Raw genomic sequence first — 25057 nt, 5'->3', positions numbered from 1 at the left:
GACAGTTGTAAAAAGTGGTTTATTTGGAAAAGAATTATTCACGCTGGCGTGTACTTTGGGCTTTGTAACTTTACAGACTGTTTACATGCACAAAAGCTTTATAAAACACTAAAAGAAATACATAACAAAACCTAAAAGCATAATAGGTCTCCTTTAATACATTACTTGTTAGTCTCTAAGATTTGGAAGCAGTGCTCTGCCTTGATGCTTTCTTCCTACTCATCGATATGATTCTCTAATGTTGCCTCCTTTTCCTGGGATCAGTGAAGTATTGGCACAGAAGCACAGGAGGTGGAAAACACTGCAAATAAAGCAAGATTCCTAATGTTGCGAATAGAGTGAAGTTCATTCTTGAGGACCTCTGTTGGGAATGGGACATGGCAAAGCTGCGTTCCATGGTGGAATTCCAGAGTGGGCCCTTTCAGAGGGAGAAGACCATAGTCATGTAGTCAACACATGCATGTGCGAAGTGCAACATGCACACATCTGCTGTTAATAGCTTCCATTTGTTATTTGTTGCCTGGGCGCGGAGCACACCGCCATTAAGCCTGCAGGCCGTCTGCTGAAGCCAGGCGACAGCTACACACACCTCTCCTGCCTCCCAGCTGTCCTGGGGTCAGAGGGACACGATAAGACTTTGTAATCCAATGCTGCTTCTCTGAGGGTGTGATTCACGCAGCCTGGCATATTCAGGAGATGTCTAAACAGCCCCTGAACCTGTAGGACAGGCAGGGTGTCAGAGCCTGTCAGGACTCATATAACACAGTCTGTAGCTGCCTCCAAAACCCGCAGGGCCTCCCGGTCCTTGAGAGCTGGATCCTTGAATCGCTTCTGCTCCGAGCCAGGGTAGCGTAATCTGGACGCGTTTCCTCTTTCACACTTGATTCAGGACCAAGTGGTTCTCATTACCTCAGTCCTAACCTTAACTGTTATTCTGCAAGAAAGCAAATACCTGATCTCAGATCAGCAGGAGAGGGCATCCACTACTAACACAGGACAGTTAGGAGATCATTTAAAACCTGTCCACACACACACACACACACACACACACACACACACACACACACACACACACACACAGTACTGACAAACCTACTCTTCAAGCTTTAAGTACATTCCCAGTAAGGAACCATAAACTCATAGGATAAGGCCAAAGCATGCTTGTTATCCCACCTGGAAGTCCCATGACAGCTAAAGTTTGTTCCAGCTGGATGAGGTGATTCCCAGAGTGCATGTGAGATAGCCGTGCCTGGCACAAAAGTCCAGGTGTAGCTGGGGAAACGTCACCCAGGGGATGGGCTGAGTCAGAAGAGTTAGGGTGCGAAAACTCTGCCCTCTGTCATGTGGATCTCAAAGAGAGCCTTTCTGAACTCTTAAGAGGGCTGACTGGTGTTGGGACGCCTAAGACAAAAACACACATATCCCACCAAAGATGGATCTCAGCATCACTTGTGTTAGATGTTTGTGCTATTTAAATTTAAGAAGATGAAAAGCAAAGTGATCCAAACCTGGAGGTTCAGTGAAAGCATTTACAGGGGCTCCGGACCCGTTTGCCCCCCCGTTACCAGGGGTGTCAGGCCCGTGTGAGCAGGGGTGGCTCATCAATGCCACTGCACCTTTGATGATTCACAATAGCTCTCCCTCCCAGTGTGTGTCTGCTGCAGCTCAGAGTGGGAAGGTCTGCTTGTGCTCACGCTCGCGCCCCAGACCAGAGGCTGCAGCTCGACCAGCTACAACCCTGTTTGGTTTGGAAGACTTCGCTTTCGCAATAAAATAATCAGAAACAAACTGCCCGGGCACGCGCCTCGCCTCGTTCAGCCGTGCGATTCCCATGGCCAAAGTGTCCAGAATCTGAGCGACAAAGTGGCGAAGGAGTAGAATCCGAGTGCGAGCGGTCCGGAGTCGCGGTGCGGAGCACGGACACAGCCGGGCAGGCCAGAGTGGGGAGGTAGTCGTAGATCCTGGCAGGAGATCCCACCAGGAATAAAAGCCATTATAATCCCTGTCACCATGAGAAGAGACCTAGAGAGAGAGAGAGAGAGAAAAGGGCAGGCACACAGGAGGGATCAAGCCAAGCATATGGCTCTGGGAAAGAGGGAGGGAGGGGAGAGAAAACGAGAGAGAGTGGGATCAGAAGGGAGTGACAGAGGAAGAGAGAGAGAGTGCAGTCATACGTTTGGGAACAATAGATGTCTTTCATATGAGCTCAGATAAGTGCTGGTGAGAAGACGATCTTGGTGGGGACAGGGGTGAAATTTCAAAGGCTTGGGTGAGTGCGACGTCCGGCGGTGCTGTTTGAGAGGTCTGCGGAACGAAGGCAGAAGAGAGAACGGAGGGGAGTCCACCCTGGCTGAACTGTCAGGAGCAGAGTGGATCGGGGAGGTCTCTGCTGGGTAGAGAGCCAAGTGTAAGTGTGTGTGTGTGTGTTTGCTGCACGGGTGGGACCTGAGGGAGGGGTGCCTCCAGCCCAGACATGAAAAGGCATTCTTTCATCATTGCTAATCTGCAAAACATAAACATTAGAGCATCTCTCTCTCTCTTTCTCTCTCCTCTCTCTGTTCCCCTCCACCCTGTGGGCTGTGGTTAGGGATGTGGGCCCTCATGTTTGTGAGGGTGCGTGAGGAGCTCTGGCTGTTTGTTTATGTTTGTGAGAGTCATTCAAAGTGTATCAATTGTCAGATCAATGTTTCTGACATCCTGGGGCAAGTTTGTGGACAGAAGTAATTGTTGCCCACATCTGCCCCATGGGACATTTTGCAAAACAGCACATGTGCATGCATGTGTATGTCAGTGACCATGGAAATGCATGAAAATATGTACGTCTGACTATACTGAAGCTGTGTTTTAAAGGGGAGTCTGCATGTGATCAGCGTATGTGTGTCTGTGTGAGTGTCTGTGTGTGAGCATCTGTGTGTGTGTGTGTGAGTGACAGCCCCTAATTTATCCACAAACTAGCTGGCAATTAGTTCTTTTTCAACAGTAATCACATAAGGCATCTTGGTAATTGGGATTAGGCAGCTAAACGCAGTAGAAGTGCCGGCGCTCACAGATCTTGGACATCCAGAATTCAGAAAGCCTGTCACTCACTGCCGGACTTGAGATCCAGTCACAGAAACTGCGACCTCTGTGAGAAAAAGATCCACCAAGGAGAGAACCCCAACTCAGGAGAAGAAAAAAACGTAAATATGCTTAAAGCAGCCATGGTCTCTGGGTTCTGCTCTTTCTCTTCACTCACTCACACACACACACACACACACACACACACACAGCAAAGCTGTTTTTCGGGAGTGTTTAAGAGATAAGCACAGTGTGTTAATGCAGGCGTAATCCCGTTTTCAGGCCTCTTGGCTCTGTGTCTGCTGCCTGCTTCTTTCAGCCACGTATCTGTGACAGATTAGGCAGATCCCCTTGGATTACCTGCACCACAACAAGCCCCCTGACACTGACCGTGAGCCCTACCCGAGCCCCTCCCTGAGCCCCTCCCTCGGCCACGCCCCCTCTCCTCCTTGACCTCACTCCCCTAGCACAACACATTTGGTGTTTGGTATTGCCACCTTTGCCTGCTGTTAGACACTAAATGTACTGCACAGCAAAAGAACATGAGTGGAGAGAGTGGGAGAGAGAGAGAGAGAGAGAGAGAGAGAGAGAGAGAGAGAGGGAGAGAAAGAGAGGGAGGAGAGACAGCTAATCCCCAGTTCTGTGTGGGGTGAAGACGTATCTTCTGCCTGTCTGGCGGGAGCGAGTTTGCTGAGAGTGGAGAAATGTGCCGTAGTGCTGAGTGTTAATCCGAGGCCTGGTCCCAATGTCAGCCTTGTCCAGCTCCGCGCACACACACACACACACACTCACACACACTCACACACACCCACACTCACTCACTCACAGGCCGTGTTTATGACGTCCAGGCCAGGCCGTGTTTAGGGCTTGCTGACCAACCTGAAGCTACTTTCACTCTAGGGGATTTATGCTTTCATATTTTGGTGCATAATTCCAGTAAAACTCTTTAATTGCGGCGCTGTTGTTGCAGACAGTGATGGAAGCACACAGTACTCTTTGAACTGCACTGATGAATAGCCCTCAGAGAGAAATGAAACAGACTTGAAATACAAATTGGAAAAGCAGGAGACTGAGGATCCCCTTTGTTCTCATCCCCAGTGCCATACACAGTGCCCTCAAGTGGACACTCCCATATTAGCAGTAGACTCAAATGAACATGGCTTGATTTGGTAGTGGTTCCTTGGTTTTTGCACCTTCTGTTAGAAAGTCCATAACTCATTAAGATAATAATATCCAAACTTATAGTGGTGTCTAATTCTGAATCCCTAAACAGACTTGATTCTGCAGTATGTTTATTTAATCCCCTGCCAACACTCATATTAGCACCAGGTTGGACTGACCAGCTTCTCACATCACAAGTATAGTTGGTTCAAATTCTCTAGTTAATATCCACATAGGAGCCTATATATAGTAAACATATGTGCACATATGTATGCAAATAGAGATCAATACACTATGTACATCCCACAAAATCCTTTAACCAGAATACAGGTCCCATATGGAGAGGGTGGAAACTAACTACAAACTACAAATGAACACCAAAATGTCTAGAAACAGGCCAAGGCTCCACACACAATCAGACAAACTCCAAGACCAAATCCATGCTACTAGCTAAACGATGCTCTTTTGAAGAAGACAGCGTGGAGCGCAAGATCCGGCAACCCTGATTCTGACATGGAGAGAGAGGGCAAGTGAAGACAGCAGAGAGCAGGACAGCACCACACACACTCTGGTTTGGCCTGTTTATTCCTGGCACCGACCGAGTAACACCAGGCGTCATGGTTATTGATGCCCTATTTGTACAGGAAAGGACACACTAAGGAGAGCTGAGCAGTTTAATGCATACGAGTACCCAACGCTATCAGACAACGGCGTCAGCTTCTCCCTGGTGGTGCGGAGTGTGAAGTCACGTACACGTCATTTAAATAAGTCTTAAGGGTGCAGCGTATGTTTGGAGCATAACGACCTTTGCCTTCAGCGACTCGGCACCGGTCCCGGGCGCTGGCTCGGAGTGTTTGAAAGTCCTGGAGCCGACACAAAGGCGGGACGAGGCAGGGCCTGTGGACGCCACAACACCATGACGGCCTCATTGTTTTCTGCTCTTTTCATCTCCCCTCATTCTCTCCAAATATTTGCAGGAACGCTCGGAATAACACGGAGGTAGTGGGAAAGCCGCGCTTGTATATTATTGAAAGGAACTCAGGCCTGAGCCTTCCTTCGAAGTACAGGTTTTGTTTTGTTATGTTTAGAAGTTTCTTTTTTGTTGTTCACCATGTATTTGAGATACAGAACACAATATGGAGGATATCTTATTGTTCCAGGACTCAGGTTGCTGATGGGGGGGGGGGGGGGGGGTCATCTGTTCATTTATTTTTCATGCTCTTTGAGAACCAACCACATGGAGAAGATGAGAAGCTTGCATAAAAGCCAAAATAATTCCTCAGCATAGCTCTTAACGTATAAACCAGAGGTATAAACCCGAACATCACCCCAGCTGAGTGCTACGACTAAAGCACACTGTTCACCGGGAGCATGGAGCAGTCTCAAACTCCCAGGAGATCACGATGGAGATCACGAGGAAGCACTGGAACAGACGCCTGGGACAGCAAGGAAACATGAGTAGAACAGTAAAGCTTTACCCCACTGCAAAGCCACACGGCTGGAAAGCTCAGCTGGTCATGTGATCGGTGAAACCCGCAGCAACGATGCATTTGCCTTGCGCTGTCCTCGGGAGGCGGGACTGTCCCGTGTTGCAGCTTTGTCGCTAGGTCTGTGACTGACAGCTCTAATGAAGCAGGCAGTCACCAGGCAAAGTCACAGCAGAGAGGCCAGGACTTCAACCGTAGAGCAGGACTTCCAGAGTGTCAGCGCTCCCTACGCAGAGGAGAGAGGTGGGAGGTCGCCTGAGTCCATGCTTCTGACCACCTCAGCTGTCCGCTGACAGGACGAACAGCTCACACTAGCTCTGCTGATAGGGCAGAATTCTTAAAAACCCTACACAGTGAATAAGGTTTATTCATTATTTCCCAAAACCAAAAACGTTTTTTTCTATTATCTGTCACTTGAAAGTGGACATCTGACCTGCCGGTAAAACACCTCCTGTGTCTAGCTCTGGCATTTTGTTTTTAAATGACTGTTGAATCTTTACTTTTAGGGTGCAGTGTGTCACTCTCTCTCTTTCTCTCTCATCTCTCTGTCTCCCTCCCTCTCTCTCTCTCTCTCGGACAGAGTGGTGTGGGAGAGCAGGGGAACCTCTGAAGGCCCTTCATGCCTTTGTTCTATTATTCACCAGCTCAGAACTTCAGAACCCACTCGGGCCTCGCTGTGCTGGGAACTCTCCTCTAACGCTACGAGAGAGAGAGGAGAGAGAGGGAGAGAGAGAAACAGAGGGATTGAAGCATAGACGAAGAGAAAGCTAAAGGATCAGAAGGGTGCTGTTTAGTCCTTTGGCTTGAGCTGCCCCTGTTTATGATACATCAACAGTGCAGTGTGAAGCAGCTCCGTACCAGCAGTCCACATGAGAACCTTTACACCAGTCACCATAAAACACTTAAAACAAACTACAAAATAACTGAAGTAAAATGCACCTGGTTTACACTTTGGTGATGTAAATTGTTCTGAAATTGTTGAAAAAATAACATCATCATAAAGTTGTAATAATGACCCTAGTGAGGCAGACGCTGTGCAGAGCACTGGGACAGGCACGCTGGTCTTCGGGCATGGTGCGTCAGGTACTGGGTGGGTCATTAACACCTGCTCTTACCTTGGGCCTCCTGGTGCTCCAGCGAAGGCCTCAGTGGCCCTTTCAATGACTGCAAGATGTGGTGCTGTATCACACCAAAGAAACAGACCGATATTTAGCATCACTACGACATTCCCAAACAAAGGGGTTTAAGATTGTGATTGTTTAATACCTGAAACAAAGAAATGCAAGTAACTGACTTAATAGATATTGTTGATAAACTGAATTATATGTTCACTCTCATTTGAGTGAGAATAAGATGCAAGTTGAGATCTTCACTAACATTGACAGGCCTTCACATAAAAAACATAAAAATCCATAAGTATGTATACATGAATGAATGAACATAAATGAATGACTGCATAATTAAATAAATTGGCATTTTTCATTTTGTAACTTGTTTACTCCATTACGCACTAACACATTGTGTTCTTTCCACAGAATGCTCATTTGCATAATAAACACTTGTGGGATTAAAGCAAACATGTTTTTTTTGTCTCCCTGTAGACATTTTTGAGCATTTTGGTGAAAAGGACCAGACGAGAAATGAGCAGAAGCAGCCAGAAGCTTTGATGTGCTCCTAGGTGAAGTTCTACAGTCATGCTTACAGCTATGCACATACAGCACTCACATACCACCACTATACATTTATTTATGTCCCACAGAGCAGGCAGGCAGAGCTGACCTTCTGGGATGTATGTTCAGACGAGACCCAACTTTAAGTGCTCGCTACTTTGAACTGCTGGTGTCTAAATCTGCCTTGTGCTGTAGGTGTTGCTCTTGAGAATGATTTGATCTTAGTGAAGAAATTAAACACCAGACATTTGAGCTCAAGCTTACACAACAACAACTTCTTGAAGTTCTCTAATGTGAAACACATGAACTTCTAAACTATCTGCAAAGCAAAAAACTTTAGTTGTTCTGACATTGTCAAACATTCTGACAAGAAATGATGATTCTATATCAGTAACAAAGGTTAGAAAATGATTAGGTAGAAATCAATTTCCTGATAATATTGTATCTATTTTAACACCTTTATGGCATGATAAGTTAAACATTGCGTCCTGTCATTCAAGAGAGCCTTGACAAATGTCTGGCATGAACAGGATAAAGAATGCTATGGAAACATCGCTATGGAAACACATCACTATGGAAACACAATCACTATGGAAACACACTGCTGTTTGCTGAAAAAAAAAAGAAAAAAGACTTCCACACTTCCAGCTGAGAGATGTGAAGCATCTATGATGCACTAAAGATGAACCAGCCATACCTGTGCATCAGACCTGACACTGAACACACTGCTGCTGACCTCTTCTGGAAAAGATGGATAACGGGAAAATGGAGAGCAAATTCTGGGAAAATAATTTTTGTCAAAAATAAACAAAGAGAGAAATGTTGTGCTTAAATAAGCAAAATACAGGAAAGAGCTGAACTTCTGTCACACTTTATGCCTCCTCACAACAGTACAGTGACCTGCTTAATAGAGAAAAAAGAGAACAGAACTCAAAAGGCCTTGGCTCTGCACTCAGGCTACTTTCAAGCTCATTTTCCTGCGCACAATTACCAGGCCTTGTCCACATGTTCTCTTCCAGCTTGTGAATTATTTAGTGATGAATTTTTAATAAATAACAGGGGCTCAAGGGAGCCAGGGCCTGGTCAATTAAGAGTGTGAGAGGCAGGGGCGGGGCTTGAGAGGCAGGGGCGGGGCTTGAGAGGCAGCTATCTCAGCCCTCTCAGTATTACTACACAATTACACCTCGGCTGGCAACTACCCACGGCCCCCTCACCCACCCCCGGCCCCCTCACCACCCACGGCCCCCTCACCCACCCCCTCACCACCCACGGCCCCCTCACCACCCACGGCCCCCTCACCCACCCCTCACCACCCACGGCCCTCACCCACCCCCTCACCACCCCCGGCCCCCTCACCCACCCCCTCACCACCCACGGCCCCCTCACCACCCACGGCCCCCTCACCCACCCCCTCACCACCCACGGCCCCCTCACCCACCCCCTCACCACCCACGGCCCCCTCACCCACCCACGGCCCCCTCACCCACCCCCTCACCACCCACGGCCCCCTCACCACCCACTCACCACCCACGGCCCCCTCACCCACCCCCTCACCACCCACGGCCCCCTCACCCACCCCCGGCCCCCTCACCCACCCCCTCACCACCCCCGGCCCCCTCACCCACCCCCTCACCCACCCCCTCACCACCCACGGCCCCCTCACCCACCCCTCACCACCCACGGCCCTCACCCACCCCCTCACCACCCCCGGCCCCCTCACCCACCCCCTCACCACCCACGGCCCCCTCACCACCCACGGCCCCCTCACCCACCCCCTCACCACCCACGGCCCCCTCACCCACCCACGGCCCCCTCACCCACCCCCTCACCACCCACGGCCCCCTCACCACCCACTCACCACCCACGGCCCCCTCACCCACCCCCTCACCACCCACGGCCCCCTCACCCACCCCCGGCCCCCTCACCCACCCCCTCACCACCCCCGGCCCCCTCACCCACCCCCTCACCCACCCACTCACCACCCCCGGCCCCCTCACCCACCCACTCACCACCCACGGCCCCCTCACCCACCCACTCACCACCCACGGCCCCCTCACCCACCCACTCACCACCCACGGCCCCCTCCACCTGCGGCACTCAACTTCAAACACCATGCCTGGATACTTGGATACTCCCTTTATTAGTTTGGCGTCTCTCCATTCTCCACTACCCTGCTTGTTCCGTTTCTCTCTCCGTTTCTCTCTCTCTCTCTCTCTCTCTCCCTCCCTCTTACTTTTTCTCCTTCCTTCCCTTTCTCCCTCTCTCTCTATGCCAGTTGCTGGCCTGTATTTTAGAGCTCTTTTTGTTACACTTAAATTACTTATATATCTTCTCCACTCACTCCTCTCTCTCTCATACTCTAACTCAGGCTAATTAAAAAGAATCTGACATCGTAATTCATTCTACAGCTCTCTAAAAGTCTTTTATGTTATTAATCAATCTGATATTATTACACATTTCTATGTTAAATCAGTGTGTGGAAAAATATTTGGATCAGAGTGTGTACGTTAGAATAGAAAAAAATTTGCAGAGGCCCCAAACTTCTTTTGAAGTTGGTTGATAGTGACATCATCATCATCATCACCCTTTCTCACCCTTTTTCATTGTATAATATTTCCCAGTGCACTGAAGTAGACGACACGCTGTAAACAGAAGATGCTGTGATTCGCAGCTCCCAGCTGGGCACGTACTACACTTCAGTTCCATATTAGCTAGATAAAACCTATTATTAGCCCTCAAAGGCAAAATCAACACTTGATTAAACACATCAACCTTAAAGAGATGATCCAGGTGTGTTAGAGAGTCTTAATACATGTTGAGGTGGCTTATAAAAAGATTAACAAGGATAAACAGTAGCTAGGTTATTACACTGAAGACCACAAGATGGCAGTAAATGCTAACACTACTTGGAGCGTAGTAGCCAGACTAGGATAGTTAAAAGAAAAAAAACTCAATGACAATATAACTTCAAGTGATCACTTGTTTGATATTTATATAATAACGGAGTCCAGCGAAAGACCATAAACTGTTAATTGACAATTTTAGAATATTAACATTGTGATACTCTTTTTTTTTGCTCTGTAATGTTAAGGTGCATGCTTTATTCATGAACAATACATGACCACGGGAAGTGCAAGATTCATGGATGCTATAAACAATTACATGACATACAAACAGTTTAGGTTTGTGTAATTGATTGAGTGGGAATGTGTAAAACGCGAAGGGCAAATCTTCATTTCCCTGTGTTCTGTTCCCAAGTCAGCAACTAGCAGTCACTTACAGGCTGCCGCCCAAACGGTCCTAATTCTGATCAAATGAAAATGGGTTTTTACACATTTATCGAAACAAAGGATAATGAACCATGACAAACAATAGAGGGATTATAAATTGTACTGGTACGACTGAGATTAGGTTTAGGTAATATTTTCAGATCCTGTATGGAAGAGTATGGCACAGCGACCCCTAGTGACCACAGAAAGCCTAGCGCTTGAGCTCAAGCTTGAACATCCGTGCAGAATGCATGGCCTTTCGCCTGAAACACATCCCTACCAAACACTGGCACTTTTCTAGAACATACTGATGGACAGCACAGAAAAAGGCGCAGACCTGTTACGGTAAGCACAGTATGAGCATGTGACTTTCAAACATGAAGCGCTTCGTAATCGCATCTAGCATCTATTGGTCCAGAGGAAGACGGAGCCCCCTTTGAGTCTCGGCTAGAGGACGGACGGACCCCCGTCCCCCTTTGGGTCTTGGTTCCTCAAGGTTTCTTCCTCATGCTCTAGGGAGTTTATCCTCATCACTGTCCCCCTTAGCTTGCTCACAGGGGGCTTGGACTCGGACATTTGTAAAGCTTTTTTGTGACAACATCTGTTGTAAAACGTGTTGTATAAATACATTTGATTCGATTTGATTTGATTTGATATTCTATATGTAATGCAAAATGCTTCATTTCCAATGCGGAGAAACGCGTTCCAGTTCTGTGATTTAATCTGAGGAGAGACTCGCTGCTTCCTTGTGTTTTTTCGCCGACATTTTACCGTAGCGATCTTTCAGGCCTGGTTAAACCAGGATATTTCGTTTAGGCACCGGTTTTATTAGCTTGCCTTCCGGAATGCGATCCCCCATACCCCCTTAATAATGCGTTACTTTATATGTCCACTAGATGGCATACAATTATAGGTTACATTCAGACATTTGTCAAAGCTGCCAGTTAAAAGCAGTTTCTCAGTATAGATGAGAAACTTAAATCTAGTAATATATTACGTGCAACATACATTACGTTAACCGAATTTTTTGTTACTGAGCTGTGAGAAAGTACATATTATGTATTAATAAGAGCTTATCAACTGTCTCTGAGATTAGAGACGTGAATGCAAAACCCCCGTAGCTCACCTAAAACCAATCCTCCACACAGACAGGGAAACGGCAGGTTGATTCTCATCTTTGGATTGGTATTGTTCACTGATGACGCTCACTAATAACACAACAGTCGGTGAGATAGGACAACTTGTGACAACATACATTCACAAATAGAATTACATTAGTTAAAATACATAAATAACAAAACCAGGTTTACAAAAAAATTACACACTTTTGGTATCAAAATTCAAATTCAAAAGAAAGTCACCATGCTTAAGGGTTATTGACCATCCAGTACACCAAACCTTCCCTAATAACTGCTGTCCTCCAGACACCCACATTCTCTTCCAGACTAGACAGGTAGTCCGTCATCTTAAAATGAGTCTTTGAGTGTGTGCTTAACGTGATTATGTGGTGAAATGAAGCATCAAGGCTATCTAGATCCCTTACAGTATCGCATCCACCAGGTAACTCAATAGCAGGCTGGAGAATCCCTGTGCAGCATCATTGATGCGCTGCTGAAGTTCACCAAGTACCTTCCCACCTGGCAGACTCGCTGAAGTCCAGTGATGTCTCCACGTTCTCGGCATGTCGGGTAGTGCCTGGTTTGACTCGTGGTCTAAACATCAGGGATTAAACGTATGGCTTGACAGCAGACGCTTTTCTGAGTGTGGGACTACAACATTATTATTAAAACCACATATACATGCTTAAGCTACATTATCCAGCCAACTTCGAATGGCAACTACAACTCTCGTTATGTAACTGAGAAGCCTGTTTTAGTGAGCAATGATTCTGCGAGGATCTAATGAAGTTTTTATGTAAATGCTAACCAGAAAGGGAAAAGTTATTTATGTAGTTTCTGTAAATTGTGTATTTGTAGTTCTATTGCCCTTTGAGGACTGGGGGCAGGGTTTCCTAAAGGGTTGTAGTTATCAGTGAAAGAGGTGGAGCTCTGCAGGGTGGGCTTGAACACCTGCGCGCACCCACGACTGGCTCTCCATGTCCTAGTAGTTCACATAGCGTTTTGATGTGATTTTATTTTAAGCCCATGCTTAGCAATAAGCAGTGAACAGTACTTGCAGTTCTCGAAAGACTGCAAACATAATGCTAATCTTTCCGACATAAATATGTGAAGTTTTTGGGACACTTTAATGCACACTAAAAGCTTCATTTAAAAGACTGTTGGTGAGATTGTTATACAGTGTAATCTAAATGCACTTGTCTGTAACTTTCCACTGACAGTGTAGTATTACTGTAATACCCTCCTGACTTAGCTTATTTCCCTCATTGAGTGATTAATACAATCATTTACATTTATGGCATTTATCTGACACTTTTATCCAAAGTGACTTACAATTAGGACTGAGTACAACTTGAGTAATTGAGGGTTAAGCATTTTGTTCAGGGGCCCAACAGTGGAAACCTGGCAGTGGTGGGACTTGAACTGGCAACCTTCCAGTTACAAGCTGAGTAGTTTAACTGAGCTACCGCTGCCCACAAGCACAGCCATATCGTGAATCTTTTCAGGAAGCGCTTGTAAATTCTTAACACCGATACTGGTAAAATATTAACTGAGTACTTACAGCTGTTCAGTAGCGCAGGCGCAGTGCCCAGTTCATGGTTCGTGTGTCTGCCCGTGCTCAAGGGACCTCCGTCAGACACGAGTTTGAACCATATGTCGTATTTCTCCGCCACTCCGCCAAATTGTGGAGTCTCCCATTAAGCTGTGCGGGTGTGGAAACAAACAGGCGGGAGCCAGTCATTCTCTAATGACCTTAATGTCTGCGTCTGGACAGACGTCTGTGGAGTGACGCACGAGAGACAATAACCGCTCGGTAGGCTGCATTATAGATGTGAGCTTCAATTTCATTATGCCCACTTAATTTAATTTGGATCATGCATTATCTACTTTCGGCGTTTTATTAGACGATAACGGACCTTATGCTAACATGTAGCTCCACATTATCCTTTATCAGATCTGCCAGTACCATTTTACTGCTCGCAGTCCTTTCCGTTTGCAGCTCCGTGTCTGCATTATGTCCTGTTCGCCAGCAGGAGGAGACGTGGCGGAAGAGTTCGTTACAGGAAAGAAACGCTAAAACTTACTTGTGTGGCGGAGAGCCGAGCACATCACCCCGGAAAACGTTACTGACAGATTAGATCTGCATAGTCCTGCGTAAATATATGCCGTTAATAATCCGAGTCGGAATTCTTTTCTGAGTATGCCATAGCGAGTGATCTTTACCGCCATGGCCTGTTTAAGACTAGTCGCCGAACTGTCCGGTGTGCACCGCTGGGCTCACCCGATCCGGGCCGTTTTCCAAACAAGCGCGCGTGTGCATCTGAAGGTAAGCTTGCGAAGTTTGTAACGATCACAAACGGGGACCTGGCACGAGCTCCGTTAGCATAATCCCACACGGGTTTGTTTTACCGCTAACATGCTGATGTGCTTTAACAGTTCCGTGTTTAAAACACGGAGTTGCACTGGAATGCTTTACTGCATTGGTCAGGGAGAGTTCCTGTTTTCCGCCTGCTTGTGGGACTCGTGAACGGAACCACGCGTTGGCAGTCTGCCCACTTCGCAGTTTCCTGCTTTACGTTCGTCTCCGATGCAGTCAGCGGGGGAAACTTTTTAGTCTTTAGGACTCTTACGTTACCCGATCATTAGGCCGCTGGATGCGTCGCGTTGCTAATATTCGTGTGGACTGAGGGAAAAGCAAAGCTGCACTCAATCAAACGCTTGTGTAGCGCCAATCCCATTTCTTACTCGGACACGGCGAAGTATGAACCCCGTTGGGGAAAAAATGAAGAAAACGGTTTCTTTAGCGTAGCAAGACCGTTATTTAGTTTTAAGTTAACAGTTTCGTAGTTTAAACACTGAAAAACCCCAATAACTGACACCAGTATGTGGTCCTCTGCTGCTCTCCACCTTCTGATCACGAGTTCGGTTTTCCTCATTGGCCTTGGTGAGGAAAACTGGCTGAATCACCTACATTAAGGTGGTCATCACAGATGATGGAATATCGAGAGAGAGAGAGAGATAGATAGATGGATGGATGGATGGATGGATGGAGGCCTTTCTGTTCTGCGGTTTGCTTTTTGGTTAATCTTTAAGTGATGCTCCAAGCACGCCAGCTGCGCGAGAGTTTGGAAGGTGTAGTGTGGGCACGTGCACGGTGTTGGCATGCCGTGTATTGTTGGTCAGCGAGGCTCGCACTGCAGGGCAGACTGGGATATGATGATTCTGTCTCCAACCCACTGAACCCGCAGGTGTTTCCAGCAACTAAGCATGTCAGGTGGTGTAGGCTGTCTTCTGGTAAATGTAGTTCATTCTGACTCCCTGTGGGATGTCAAGCTGCAGAATATATTGGCTGTGACTTTTAACATGTTGGAGTTTGTCTTTCTGATGTTTACTGTGTCTACTGCGTGCTGTGAGCATCATGGCCTCTCAGTTGTTCCATGTGAGTATTTGGACACGTTGGCGCATTCACGCCATTGAGTAAACAGATTTGATCAGAAGAACTCAGGCCAGCGTTTAGCCATGTGACGGAGTTCACTGCCTTGTACTGCAGCATACAGCGACTGCAGTATGTGGTAGTCAAATGGTAATGGTTGCTTTGTCCTCATCATGTATCGCTGTCACACACTTTCAGGCTCTGTTGTGTAAGTTGTGTTCATTACTATTTTGCCCACATCTTGCATACCAGCTGTTCACCATCTATATTCGATATCTTAATACTGCTCTGGTTTATCACACGCTGTCGTTGAGCGCACAATACATTAGTAGCAGTGTGCAGGCTTCAGGCTGAAAAGAAAGCTTTTCATTTAGGCGGAGCAGTGAGGTGATTTCCTGGCTGTGGTGTTTATTCCCTTACTCAGCACACAGTCATTTCTCTGGGCGATATGGTGAAAGCATAATGGCCTACTTGTCTTTCGTTCACAGTCCAGTAATTGCTGATACTGCAAGCCTGCCTAGAATTTTGACCAACCTGTTATACAAAGCTGTCACGCGTTAATTAGCTGACTTTAGTCTTAGCTCATTGCAGGCCGGTGCCAGCGTCTGGCTAGTCAGTTAGAGCAGGATTCTTCCACGCTTAACGTTCTCCCGTAGGAGATGAAGAGAACGACGGGACAGAAATAGCCGTTGATGTGCAACCAAGGGCCTGGGCAGACCGATTTGTTTCCTCGTGCGTGCATTAAATGATTTGTTTCCTCGTACGTACATTAAGTGGGGGTATGTAGCGCGTGATGATGATGCATGGATGTTCTTTGCATGGATTTTGAAGGGATTTTCTCCCTTTATGACACTTCCAAAACTTTTACCAAAATATCAAATCAACTTTCTTTATACAGCGCTTTTTACAACAGATGTTGTCACAAAACAGCTTTACAAATTTTGGAGTCCAAGCCCCCAGTGAGCAAGTCAAGGGTGACGCTGGTGAGGGAAAAACTCCCTAGAGCACGAGGAAGAAACCTGGAGAGGAACCAAGACCCAAAGGGGGGGGCATCCTCCTTTGGGTGACAATGGACACCACAATAATAATTTTAAGAGAAAAATAAATAATAAAGTGAAAAAATATTTCCAGCATTTAGCTGATGTTTTTATCCAAATGAGTGAGTACAACATGAGCAATTGAGGGTTAAGGGTCTTACTCAGGGGCCCAACATTGGTAACTTGGCAGTGGTGGGACTTTAGCCTTCTGATTACAAGTCAAGTACCATAACCACTGAGCTACCACTGCAATTACTGGCTAGTCCAACTTCTAGAAGTCCTAGTCTTGTCCTGATTTTGTGTGTGTGTGTGTGTGTGTGTGTGTGTGTGTGTGTGTGTGTGTGTCAGAAACCCATTCAGCAAGAGAACACCCATTAAGGGCAACAGAGAAGTAGTTGTCTGGGGTGGAGGTGTGGTGGGCTACAGCAGCGGACATCAGGGGGTGATGGGAGGAGCCATGGCAGCTGAGACGGGTTGAGACTCAGTAACATCTTGACATCAGGGGTAGGTGTACCTCGGCAGAAAGAGTGAAAGATTATTAGACATGTCCAGGTATGAAGGTGTGTAAATTGGGGAACTATAATGTATAATGTGCAATGATGGACTCTGGCAGATCTAGATATGGCAGCACAGCTAAAAGGAAAGATCCAGAAGGAACCACAGGCATGAGGGCACCCTGGAACATCAGCACTCCACCACTCTGCCAACAAACTTGAGTGACAAAAGAGAGGTGAAGTGACAGCATCATAACATCCCAGTTTACCATAACTCTCAATACCCATGGACCCCCAGAGCTACACCGTTACCTAAGATGGGAAGTGGTTCATAAAATGCCTGACTGTACAGAGGTTTTCAGCCTGGCCAAAATATCTATTCAGACAGCATTGTTGTTGGGCACTGCTTGGAAGAATAGAAAATGGGGATCAAACGGACCTTGTCGTAAATATAAATTGATGCGGCATTTTGTGTTAAAAAATGTGGCTTTTTTTTTTTAACCTGTTAAAGGTCCAAAGTCATCAATATTTGTATTGGGCAGCTTTAAATCAGTGAGAACTCTTAAGCTTTGGTGTAATTACATCTGTTGTTGAGATGAGAGAACTCAAGGTGAGCGTGACTCCTTCCCAGACATAACTTTTTAGGTGTAGCTTTAGTAGTACTTTCTGTAAGAGCATTGCTGATGAAAACAAGACACTGTTCCAGAACCTTCCATCAGTGTGAGCTCTGCCTCATCACAGACGAGAAAAGCCAGTCGTTACAGCCTGTCTGCACCAGACAGGTGTGGAGGTTGGTGCGGCCGAGGAGAAGGCGTCCTCCATTAGGAGGCCGTGGAGAACAGGTGGTCAGCCGGCATGGTACTCATTAAAGGCTGAGGTGTGGATGGAGCTGTTTCAGAATGCAGCAGTGTCACAACTACCACCTTCAACTGTGTATATGTCTTCAAGACTTTGCTTATACCCCTTATCCGCTAATCTGCCAAAGAGTCAAGTGATAAATACAGTAATGAAATTTGAACGAATGCAATCCAATGTCAAAGTCAAAAATATTTGGTTTGGCTTTATCTTAGTTATCTCCTGGAAATATCTAGCTTCAGATTCAATTCACATTGGAAATGTGTTACTAAGAGTAGCTAGGAACATTCAGTTTCAGCTCTTGGTTATATATCTATATTCTTAATTCAATTAAAATGTAATTCCAGTATTTCAAATGAAATACTTCACAGATATAATTTAATCCAGAAGCCACAATCCGATTGGATAGCGTTTTGAGGGAAACCCCTGGTCTTTACTGCCGCTGTCTGTTTGCCCCTGACCTCCTCAAACGCCTCCTCTCCACAGCAGAGAGGAGGTGGAGGTCCAGGCTGTCTTTGGAGGGAAGGGTACCGGAGGCTCTGCTGTAACCTGATGACTGGTGTGTTGCTCTGTGGGTCGGTGGGCTGCTGTAAACTGGGCATTTGTAGGCTGTTTATTTCCCACTCACTCTCAGGGTTGCACTGCCATCATTGTTCACCGTATCATGTACTTTAAGACCAGAGCCATTATGGCCCAGGCCTGCAGGGGAGATGCTTGCAGAGGGCGCACAGGCTCCATTCTTTAAGGATCGCTGCGCTTAAGTGCTTCATCTAGTTGAAGGGCTCAATGATTAGCTAATGAGTAGAGCAGAGGAAACTCTGCCGTGTGCACTGCCCCGTCCAGCATGTCTACGCACACCCATAATTCAGCAGTGTGGAGAGTCAGAACGGCTGGGCTGGGCTGGCATGAATAAGACCCCCAGCCCCTCCGCTGCCAGCCTGCCTCCATCAGCAGCCCAGTCACGCTCCCACTTTGGCAGCGCGGTACACGCCGCGGAGCAGAGAACGGAGCCTTTACAGACGGGCACGGTGTCCTGCTTCTGCTTCGTTTCTGCCACAAAACAAAAGGTTCAGCTCATTTGCTGATTATCCAGACCTTTGTCTGCCACATCCAGTGTGATACACCATGGAAATGTGAAACAGCGCGATCTAATGACCCCAAAAACGCCTTCGTTATTCTGGTTGACAAGGACAGAAGGGCTATGGAGCGTATTGGAGAGAGTGTGTGTGTGTGTGTGTGTGTGTGTGTGAGTGAGAGAGTGTCGTCATTCGCTGACTACGTTACACAACCCTACTGCATGGGGAGGGTTTGCATCATCTTGTTTTGGGTCGATTTTGCGTTCAGTCCTCCTGCACGTGACAAACGTCTATTTGTAACAGCTCTCCTTTCAAAATCAGGTTTTGCTCTGCGCTTTGTCTTCTGTTGAGTGTGTCTTCATCCCTTAAGAATAAACACACATATGCCCTTTTTGCCTGTTTTAGTTTGAACACATAGGAGGCGGAAGGGAACAAAGTGGTTTTGAAATGCACAGCTAGCACCAAGTGCACCTCCTCCCCTCAGACTGACGCCCTACACCCAGCATGGCTTGCCCTGCCTGCATAAAATAACGGATGGGCACGGGTGTCCACCTCCTTATAGAGAACCTTCCTGCTGTAGGAAATGAGGACACTTTTTTGTTTTTGTTCCCAACCGTCTGACTTGGAGGAACTCTTGTTTCTCCCTTCTGCTTTTCCACTCATTCATCACTTACTTCTTTTCCTCATTAAAAATTGCTGAGACAAACATGCCATTCCTGGCCTCTTCCCTCTGAGATGAAAACGGCACATTTCAGTAATGAGCAAAGCTCAGGGGGAAGCAGTATTTGAAAGAATGGACCTTGGCTTCACTTGGCCCGAGTACTGCAAGCAATCTTTTAATCCCATTCATTTAAACAGACACTAGCTTGTTCCACAGGACAGGGATGTCTAGTTAGATAACTGACCTTTAACCTGTTCGCTCTGGTACCTCATCACACATGGTGTGCAGACTAGACTCTGTTAGACGACAGTATGTGTAGTCACATGCTCTTTCAGTTCCCTTTTTATTGAGCTGTGATGTCCTCCCTTGTCAGTGTCTGTTCAAGGTGTGAATGCTCGCAGTGTTGCGTTTGGCTGAACAAGCAGTACCTGCTCTGTACTTGCTGTGTCTAAGAACGTGGCTGCGATGCATTTGAGATGTATACTTCTAACAAGCTTTGGTTTGTACATTTGCAGAGTTTGAGTCAAAAGTGCTGGGTTCTTGATATTTAACATTTTAAATGTGTATATATATGCAGTTTTCTGTCATCTTTCAGTTTTTCTGCAAAATGGCTGCTGTCCTGAGCAAGTATTCAGTAGGTCTAATCTAGCATGTTAATCTATCACTTCAGTCCTAATCTAGTGCTTTATTCCTAATTACACCTAATTACATTGTGGGGAATACTCACTTTCTTCAAATGGCCATGCATTTATATCATTTTTCAATTTTTAGTGTTTCCATCAAAACATGTTCTATATGTAAGACTAAAGCTGGGTTTTGACCACCGTTGGAAACAGTTGCTGGTGTGCTGTAGTTGCGACCTACATCTTATTAGGGTTAAGTGTTCCCCTCTTGCCAATGGTTGGCAAAGCTTATCACCCACATGGTAAGAATTCTTCATTTCCTCTTGATTGGCCTCTGCGGTTAAACAGAGACCGTGGGAAAGCCACGCCTTCAGATGCAAACTCTGTACTGCCCTACAGTTAAAGTGTGAGATTCCTTCACATCAGAACCTGGGACGTTTCACTGACAGACTCCTACACGTTATTATGAATCCAAAGGTAGGGTTCAGGTGCTGTGTGCTTCTAAGATAAGACAAGACTTGGGGGCCCTGAGCCAGCACACGTCCACCTGTGTTCGTTTGAGGTGAGTGGATATGGATGAGTCCTGGCTGAGACTGGGATGGAATATTCACAGAGCAGCTTGCCTTCTGGAGAAGTGCGGCTAGCCCACATCCGTCAGGTTCCTGGTGCGGTCCTCTCCTCGTGAGACTCCTTCCTCATTGATCCTGCCACCAGTCTTTTCACCCGCTGAATGATACGGATGGTGCCGAGAGCCATCAGGCGTGACGGAGTAAGAATGAGCATTTTCGAGCAGGCGCTCCAGGACTGGAATGGTGTCCTTAGATCTTCGCAGACAGCTGAGGCTGAAAAGCAATTAAGCTTTTAAATAAGGCAGAGCCAGTGTGGTGGCAAAACTAAGCAGTCATTTCATGTTTATGACGGTAAACATTGAAGTACAGAAGATAAAACACTATATGAGTTGACAGTCTGAAGTGACACAGGTTTTATGGGCTTGTAAGCGGAAGACATAAACCCAACTTTCTTTTTAATATCAGGCACATGAGATTTTGTATGCTTATAAACACGATGCATATTAAATACAAGTGAATTAACACCCCACACTAAAAAGTTAATTGCCGTCACTTCCTGCTGCCTTGAGAAATTGCTGAAAGGTCCATGAATTTAGCGTACCTCAGCAGAACATGAGGACTGTTATGAGGTCAACAGCTACACACCGGCAACGTGACCTCCCTTTGCTTCTCTCCCCACACTGCGTGCGCGCTACCTTCCGCTGAGTGTAGTGCAGCTCTAACCTCACAAACCTCCTGGTATGTTAAGCCTCCACCCTTCTAAATTAAACATGTACAGATGACACTGAGGCAGCTGATGTGAATGTGGACGCTAAACGCTCTGTACAGTGACGCTCTGTCTAATTAGCTCATTATTTCTCTAATTATTAGTTCTTCTTCTCTCACAGGCTCAACTTGCCCAGCTCCAGTGGCGGTGTCATCCAGTCACCTGCTGTAGCACTTTATCGCCATCTAATGGTAGAGTTTGTACATGACAGTTTGAATGTCTATGGCCAGAGGGCTGCCTGGTGTTAAGTGCTAAAGTGTGGCGCTCCCTATGCTGTAGACACTTCGGTGCAGTACAGACATGGGCGCCCGGTGCTGGCGCTCACTCTGCCCTCCAGACATGAGACCTGCCTATTTTTTCTGCGGCCCATGCTCACAACCGTCAACGACCTCCTTCAGGACATCCACAGAGAGGACCCGGGCGTCACATCTGCCTCCGTACTTACCCCAGGTATACACACACACACACACACACACACAGTAATCCCTAGAGGGAATACTGTGAAAAGAACACTCAACATGATGTGTAATCTCATCCACTGGTTGAAAACTGGTTGCTATTAGAAATAAACATTTCGTGTAAAAAATCCTGTTGGAGTAAATTTGTTTGGTTTTCTGGCCGTGCTTTAAATTACAAGTTGGCAGAAGCAGTTTTTAAGTAAAACCCATTTTTAAATATTAATCACATTCCTCTAATATTGAATTTTGAATAAATTGAGCTGATGTCTGCAGTATGTTGAAAGTAAGGTGAGTTCATTGCAGATATGGTCATATATATCCACTAAACCCCTGTGTGGTCTGACATGGGCTGTCTGCACATAGACGGTGTGAAGGTTGCATCCACCACTCCCATGGACAGAGTCCTCAGCACAAACTTCCAGCTGTGCATCAATGGAGTCACCTACAAAATCCACTCAGCACTAGCAGGTATATAACCCAACGGTTAGTAGTAGAGACCCCTGCAATGCTAGCGTGGACTGGTGGAAGGGTCCATCACTGGGAACGTCACATGCTGGTTCCACAGTCTCACTGGGAGTGCAGAAGAGCAACGTGATGGTTTGAGCACTGCTAGAGGATTGTGGGTATTGCTAATACTAATACTCATCAGTTAGTTCTGTACTCCAGCGCATGTATGACGCTGTTTGAAGTAGTATGAAGCTATTTCCAGTGACAGACACATTAAATATGTGTGTGTGTATACACTGAAATGTACAAAGGTATTCATTCTGCTTTCTGTATGTTTGTGTGTTTTAGAAGCAGTGTCTAGCGAGCGCATGCTGTGCACGGAGGACACCATGAACATGGTGCACAGGCTGCATGCAGCGCTGTACCTGCATGAGCACCACCTGAGGCAGGAACAGGACCTGCTGAGGCAGTTGGATGTCCTGAAACAGGAACTCTCTCCCCTGGAGCAGGTAGTCATCTTTAATGAGCTGCCAAATGAGTGGGACACTTGTGCTCTTAATTACAGCAAGATAATTGTGGCATCGCTGGGAATTGGGCATTATTCCCACTCTTTCTAACCAGCTGTTCTAGTTGCACAATTATAATAATTGCAGTGAGGCAGAAAAAAAATTGTTTTCACACTTAGAATGTATGAGGCTTGACATCTTGGCCGTAGCTGTGGCACGTGTTATGTATGTGCTAGTTTTGAATTAATAATGGCTGACTGCACATTTCGGTGTGTATACTAGTGTCTGCACTGGCAGTAAGTGTATTTTGTGTGTGTGTGTGTGTGTGTGTGTGTGTGTGTGTGTGTGTGTGTTCAGATGAAGGCCCAGTTGGATGCCAGGGCTGAGCGCAGCTCTTCACAGGCACTCTGGGTGGGCTTGGCTCTGCTCTCTGTGCAGGGTGGGGCTCTGGCTTGGCTCACCTGGTGGGTCTATTCATGGGATGTCATGGAGCCGGTCACCTATTTCATCACCTACTCCACCAGCATCGGTGTCTTCGCCTACTACGTTCTCACCAAACAGGTGTGGACACCTTGGTCATCGAAAATGGAGCTTTAAACCATCCTGCTTCAGCCTGACTGGGATCTGAGAGGACTGTATCTCAGCACAGGAGATCTTCACTGACCATTCCTACATTAGCACAATATCATGGATGAAGTTAATTGTACAGTATTCCAGGTGGACCACACTACCACATACCTTAGTTTACTTAATGTATTTCCTGTTCTAAGACACACTATCCAGTTCACCACGAGATAGTCAATATTGAATACAAGGTTTTCTCCTTCTGCCCAGTAGGTGGCCCCAGAGAGTGTGCTCAGGCACACCTACAGAGTGGGATGATTAGGAAATGTTGGAGTTGTTCTCTCTCTGCTTCTAGAGTTTTGTGTTCATGTGATCATAAAACCAGGGACAACAAGAGGGTGGGAACCTTTAAAACATTTGTTTCTGGGGTGACTATTAAAGTGCAGTCTGGTCTTCTCTCCCACAGGATTATGTATACCCAGTTGCCAAGGACAGGCAGTTCCTGCATTACTTCTACAGGAAAGCCAGAAGAGAGAAGTTCAACGTGCAGCAGTACAACAAGCTCAAGGATGAGCTGGCGTCTGTACGGGCCTGTTATATAAAAGGCGCTCCAATCATTCTCTGCCTACATTTCTCACCTTTCCTCCTCATTAATCCCTCTCTCTTTTTTTCAGGTAGAGGATAATTTAAGACGTTTACGAAACCCAAATCAGCTGGGACTGCCGGTAGACCAGATTCATCCCAGGGACTGAAGAGTGCTGCTACACAAACATGCCTCACTGTGCTGAACGCTACAGTTTGATACTGCTCTTATTTATAGTATTGTGCAAAAATATCATCTCATGAACTTCAAGACAAACACATCTGTAGCCATAATGCTCGTTATTAGGAATGATGAAGAGTTGAAATAAAGCACTAATGTCACATGCCTCACCGCTCTTTGCTTTGGTCATTTAACTGCTTTGTCCAGAGTGCCTTATTCTGCTGTACTGGAGGGATTATAATCTGGCAGTGTGGGATTAAACTCCTTATTTAAGGCCACAGGAAACGGCACAGGGATTGAGACTCATGCCCTGTTCCATAGGCAAACTTAATGGAACTACACGCAAAACACATAAGATGTAAGATTTCTAAAATAGGCCTGGAAGTCTTATTATTCCAATCTTTTCCAGTGTAATATATCAAGTCAAAATCTCTGCAGATTGGATGGAGGACCTACTAATTTTAATGTTTCAGTGAATCAATAGCAAAAAGAACATTTAGCTGACATGACTGAACACATCTTGAGCATTTAGGGGTCTTGCTCAGGCACCCAACAGTGGGAACCTGGCAGTGGTGGGACTTGCACTGACAACCCTCTGATTACTAGTCCAGTACTTTAACCACTGAGACACCACTGGCCACTATGGGTCAGCCAGCACCTTAACCACCGAGACACCACTGGCCCCAAGAACTGAGAACTGCAACCTTAATATATAAGAACATACAAGTGATGCATCTTTTCTGAATGTTTGATTAGTAATTTGTAGTCCCACTAATCAAACATAATTTAAACAAATTTAAATTACTTAAATTAAGAAAACAATTAGTTAATCACTAATATCTAATCGTTTATCAATTTGTCTTTTTTTACACTGGTTTTGATATTTTCTTTTATAACAGTTTTAACCGGATTAATTTAACCCCTCAATGTCTGTCTCTGCAGCCAGTGTTTTTAAAAAAGTGATGAGACAGACCAATTAAGATAGAATGAATAAAATTTGAAACGCAAGCCAGTGAAAGATCAGCCTTTGCTGAAGTTTGTTT

The 25057-nt window shown here is 46.2% G+C and overlaps 1 protein-coding gene and 1 long non-coding RNA gene across 15 annotated transcripts; one reads left to right on the top strand and one right to left on the bottom strand.

The window, feature by feature from the left end:
* Positions 1 to 14184, bottom strand: LOC113588324 (uncharacterized). Of its 14 annotated transcripts, none has more exons than XR_014126476.1 (8): positions 14044 to 14172; positions 13847 to 13912; positions 11771 to 13464; positions 8073 to 8116; positions 5697 to 6884; positions 1509 to 2085; positions 1174 to 1401; positions 1 to 934 (listed from the first exon to the last, which is right to left on the bottom strand). It is a non-coding gene; the product is annotated as an uncharacterized LOC113588324 (long non-coding RNA). The 14 variants fall into 14 exon arrangements; XR_014126481.1 differs by having other exon boundaries at positions 6821 to 6884; XR_014126477.1 differs by lacking the exon at positions 8073 to 8116 and having other exon boundaries at positions 5697 to 5931; positions 6206 to 6884.
* Positions 13794 to 24180, top strand: LOC113588323 (calcium uniporter regulatory subunit MCUb, mitochondrial-like). The gene is made up of 8 exons (XM_027027452.3): positions 13794 to 14088; positions 21398 to 21467; positions 21556 to 21726; positions 22098 to 22202; positions 22530 to 22690; positions 23045 to 23248; positions 23718 to 23834; positions 23926 to 24180. Exons 1-8 carry the CDS (start codon positions 13990 to 13992, stop codon positions 24001 to 24003), a joined length of 1005 nt encoding a protein of 334 aa, XP_026883253.2. The 5' UTR covers positions 13794 to 13989; the 3' UTR covers positions 24004 to 24180.
* Positions 24181 to 25057: the final 877 nt, after the last annotated feature.

This window comes from Electrophorus electricus, chromosome 12, assembly GCF_041902795.1.
Source record: "Electrophorus electricus isolate QZ-2024a chromosome 12, ASM4190279v1, whole genome shotgun sequence".
Taxonomy (NCBI): Eukaryota; Metazoa; Chordata; class Actinopteri; order Gymnotiformes; family Gymnotidae; genus Electrophorus; species Electrophorus electricus.
This window is presented reverse-complemented; position numbering and strand designations above follow the sequence as displayed.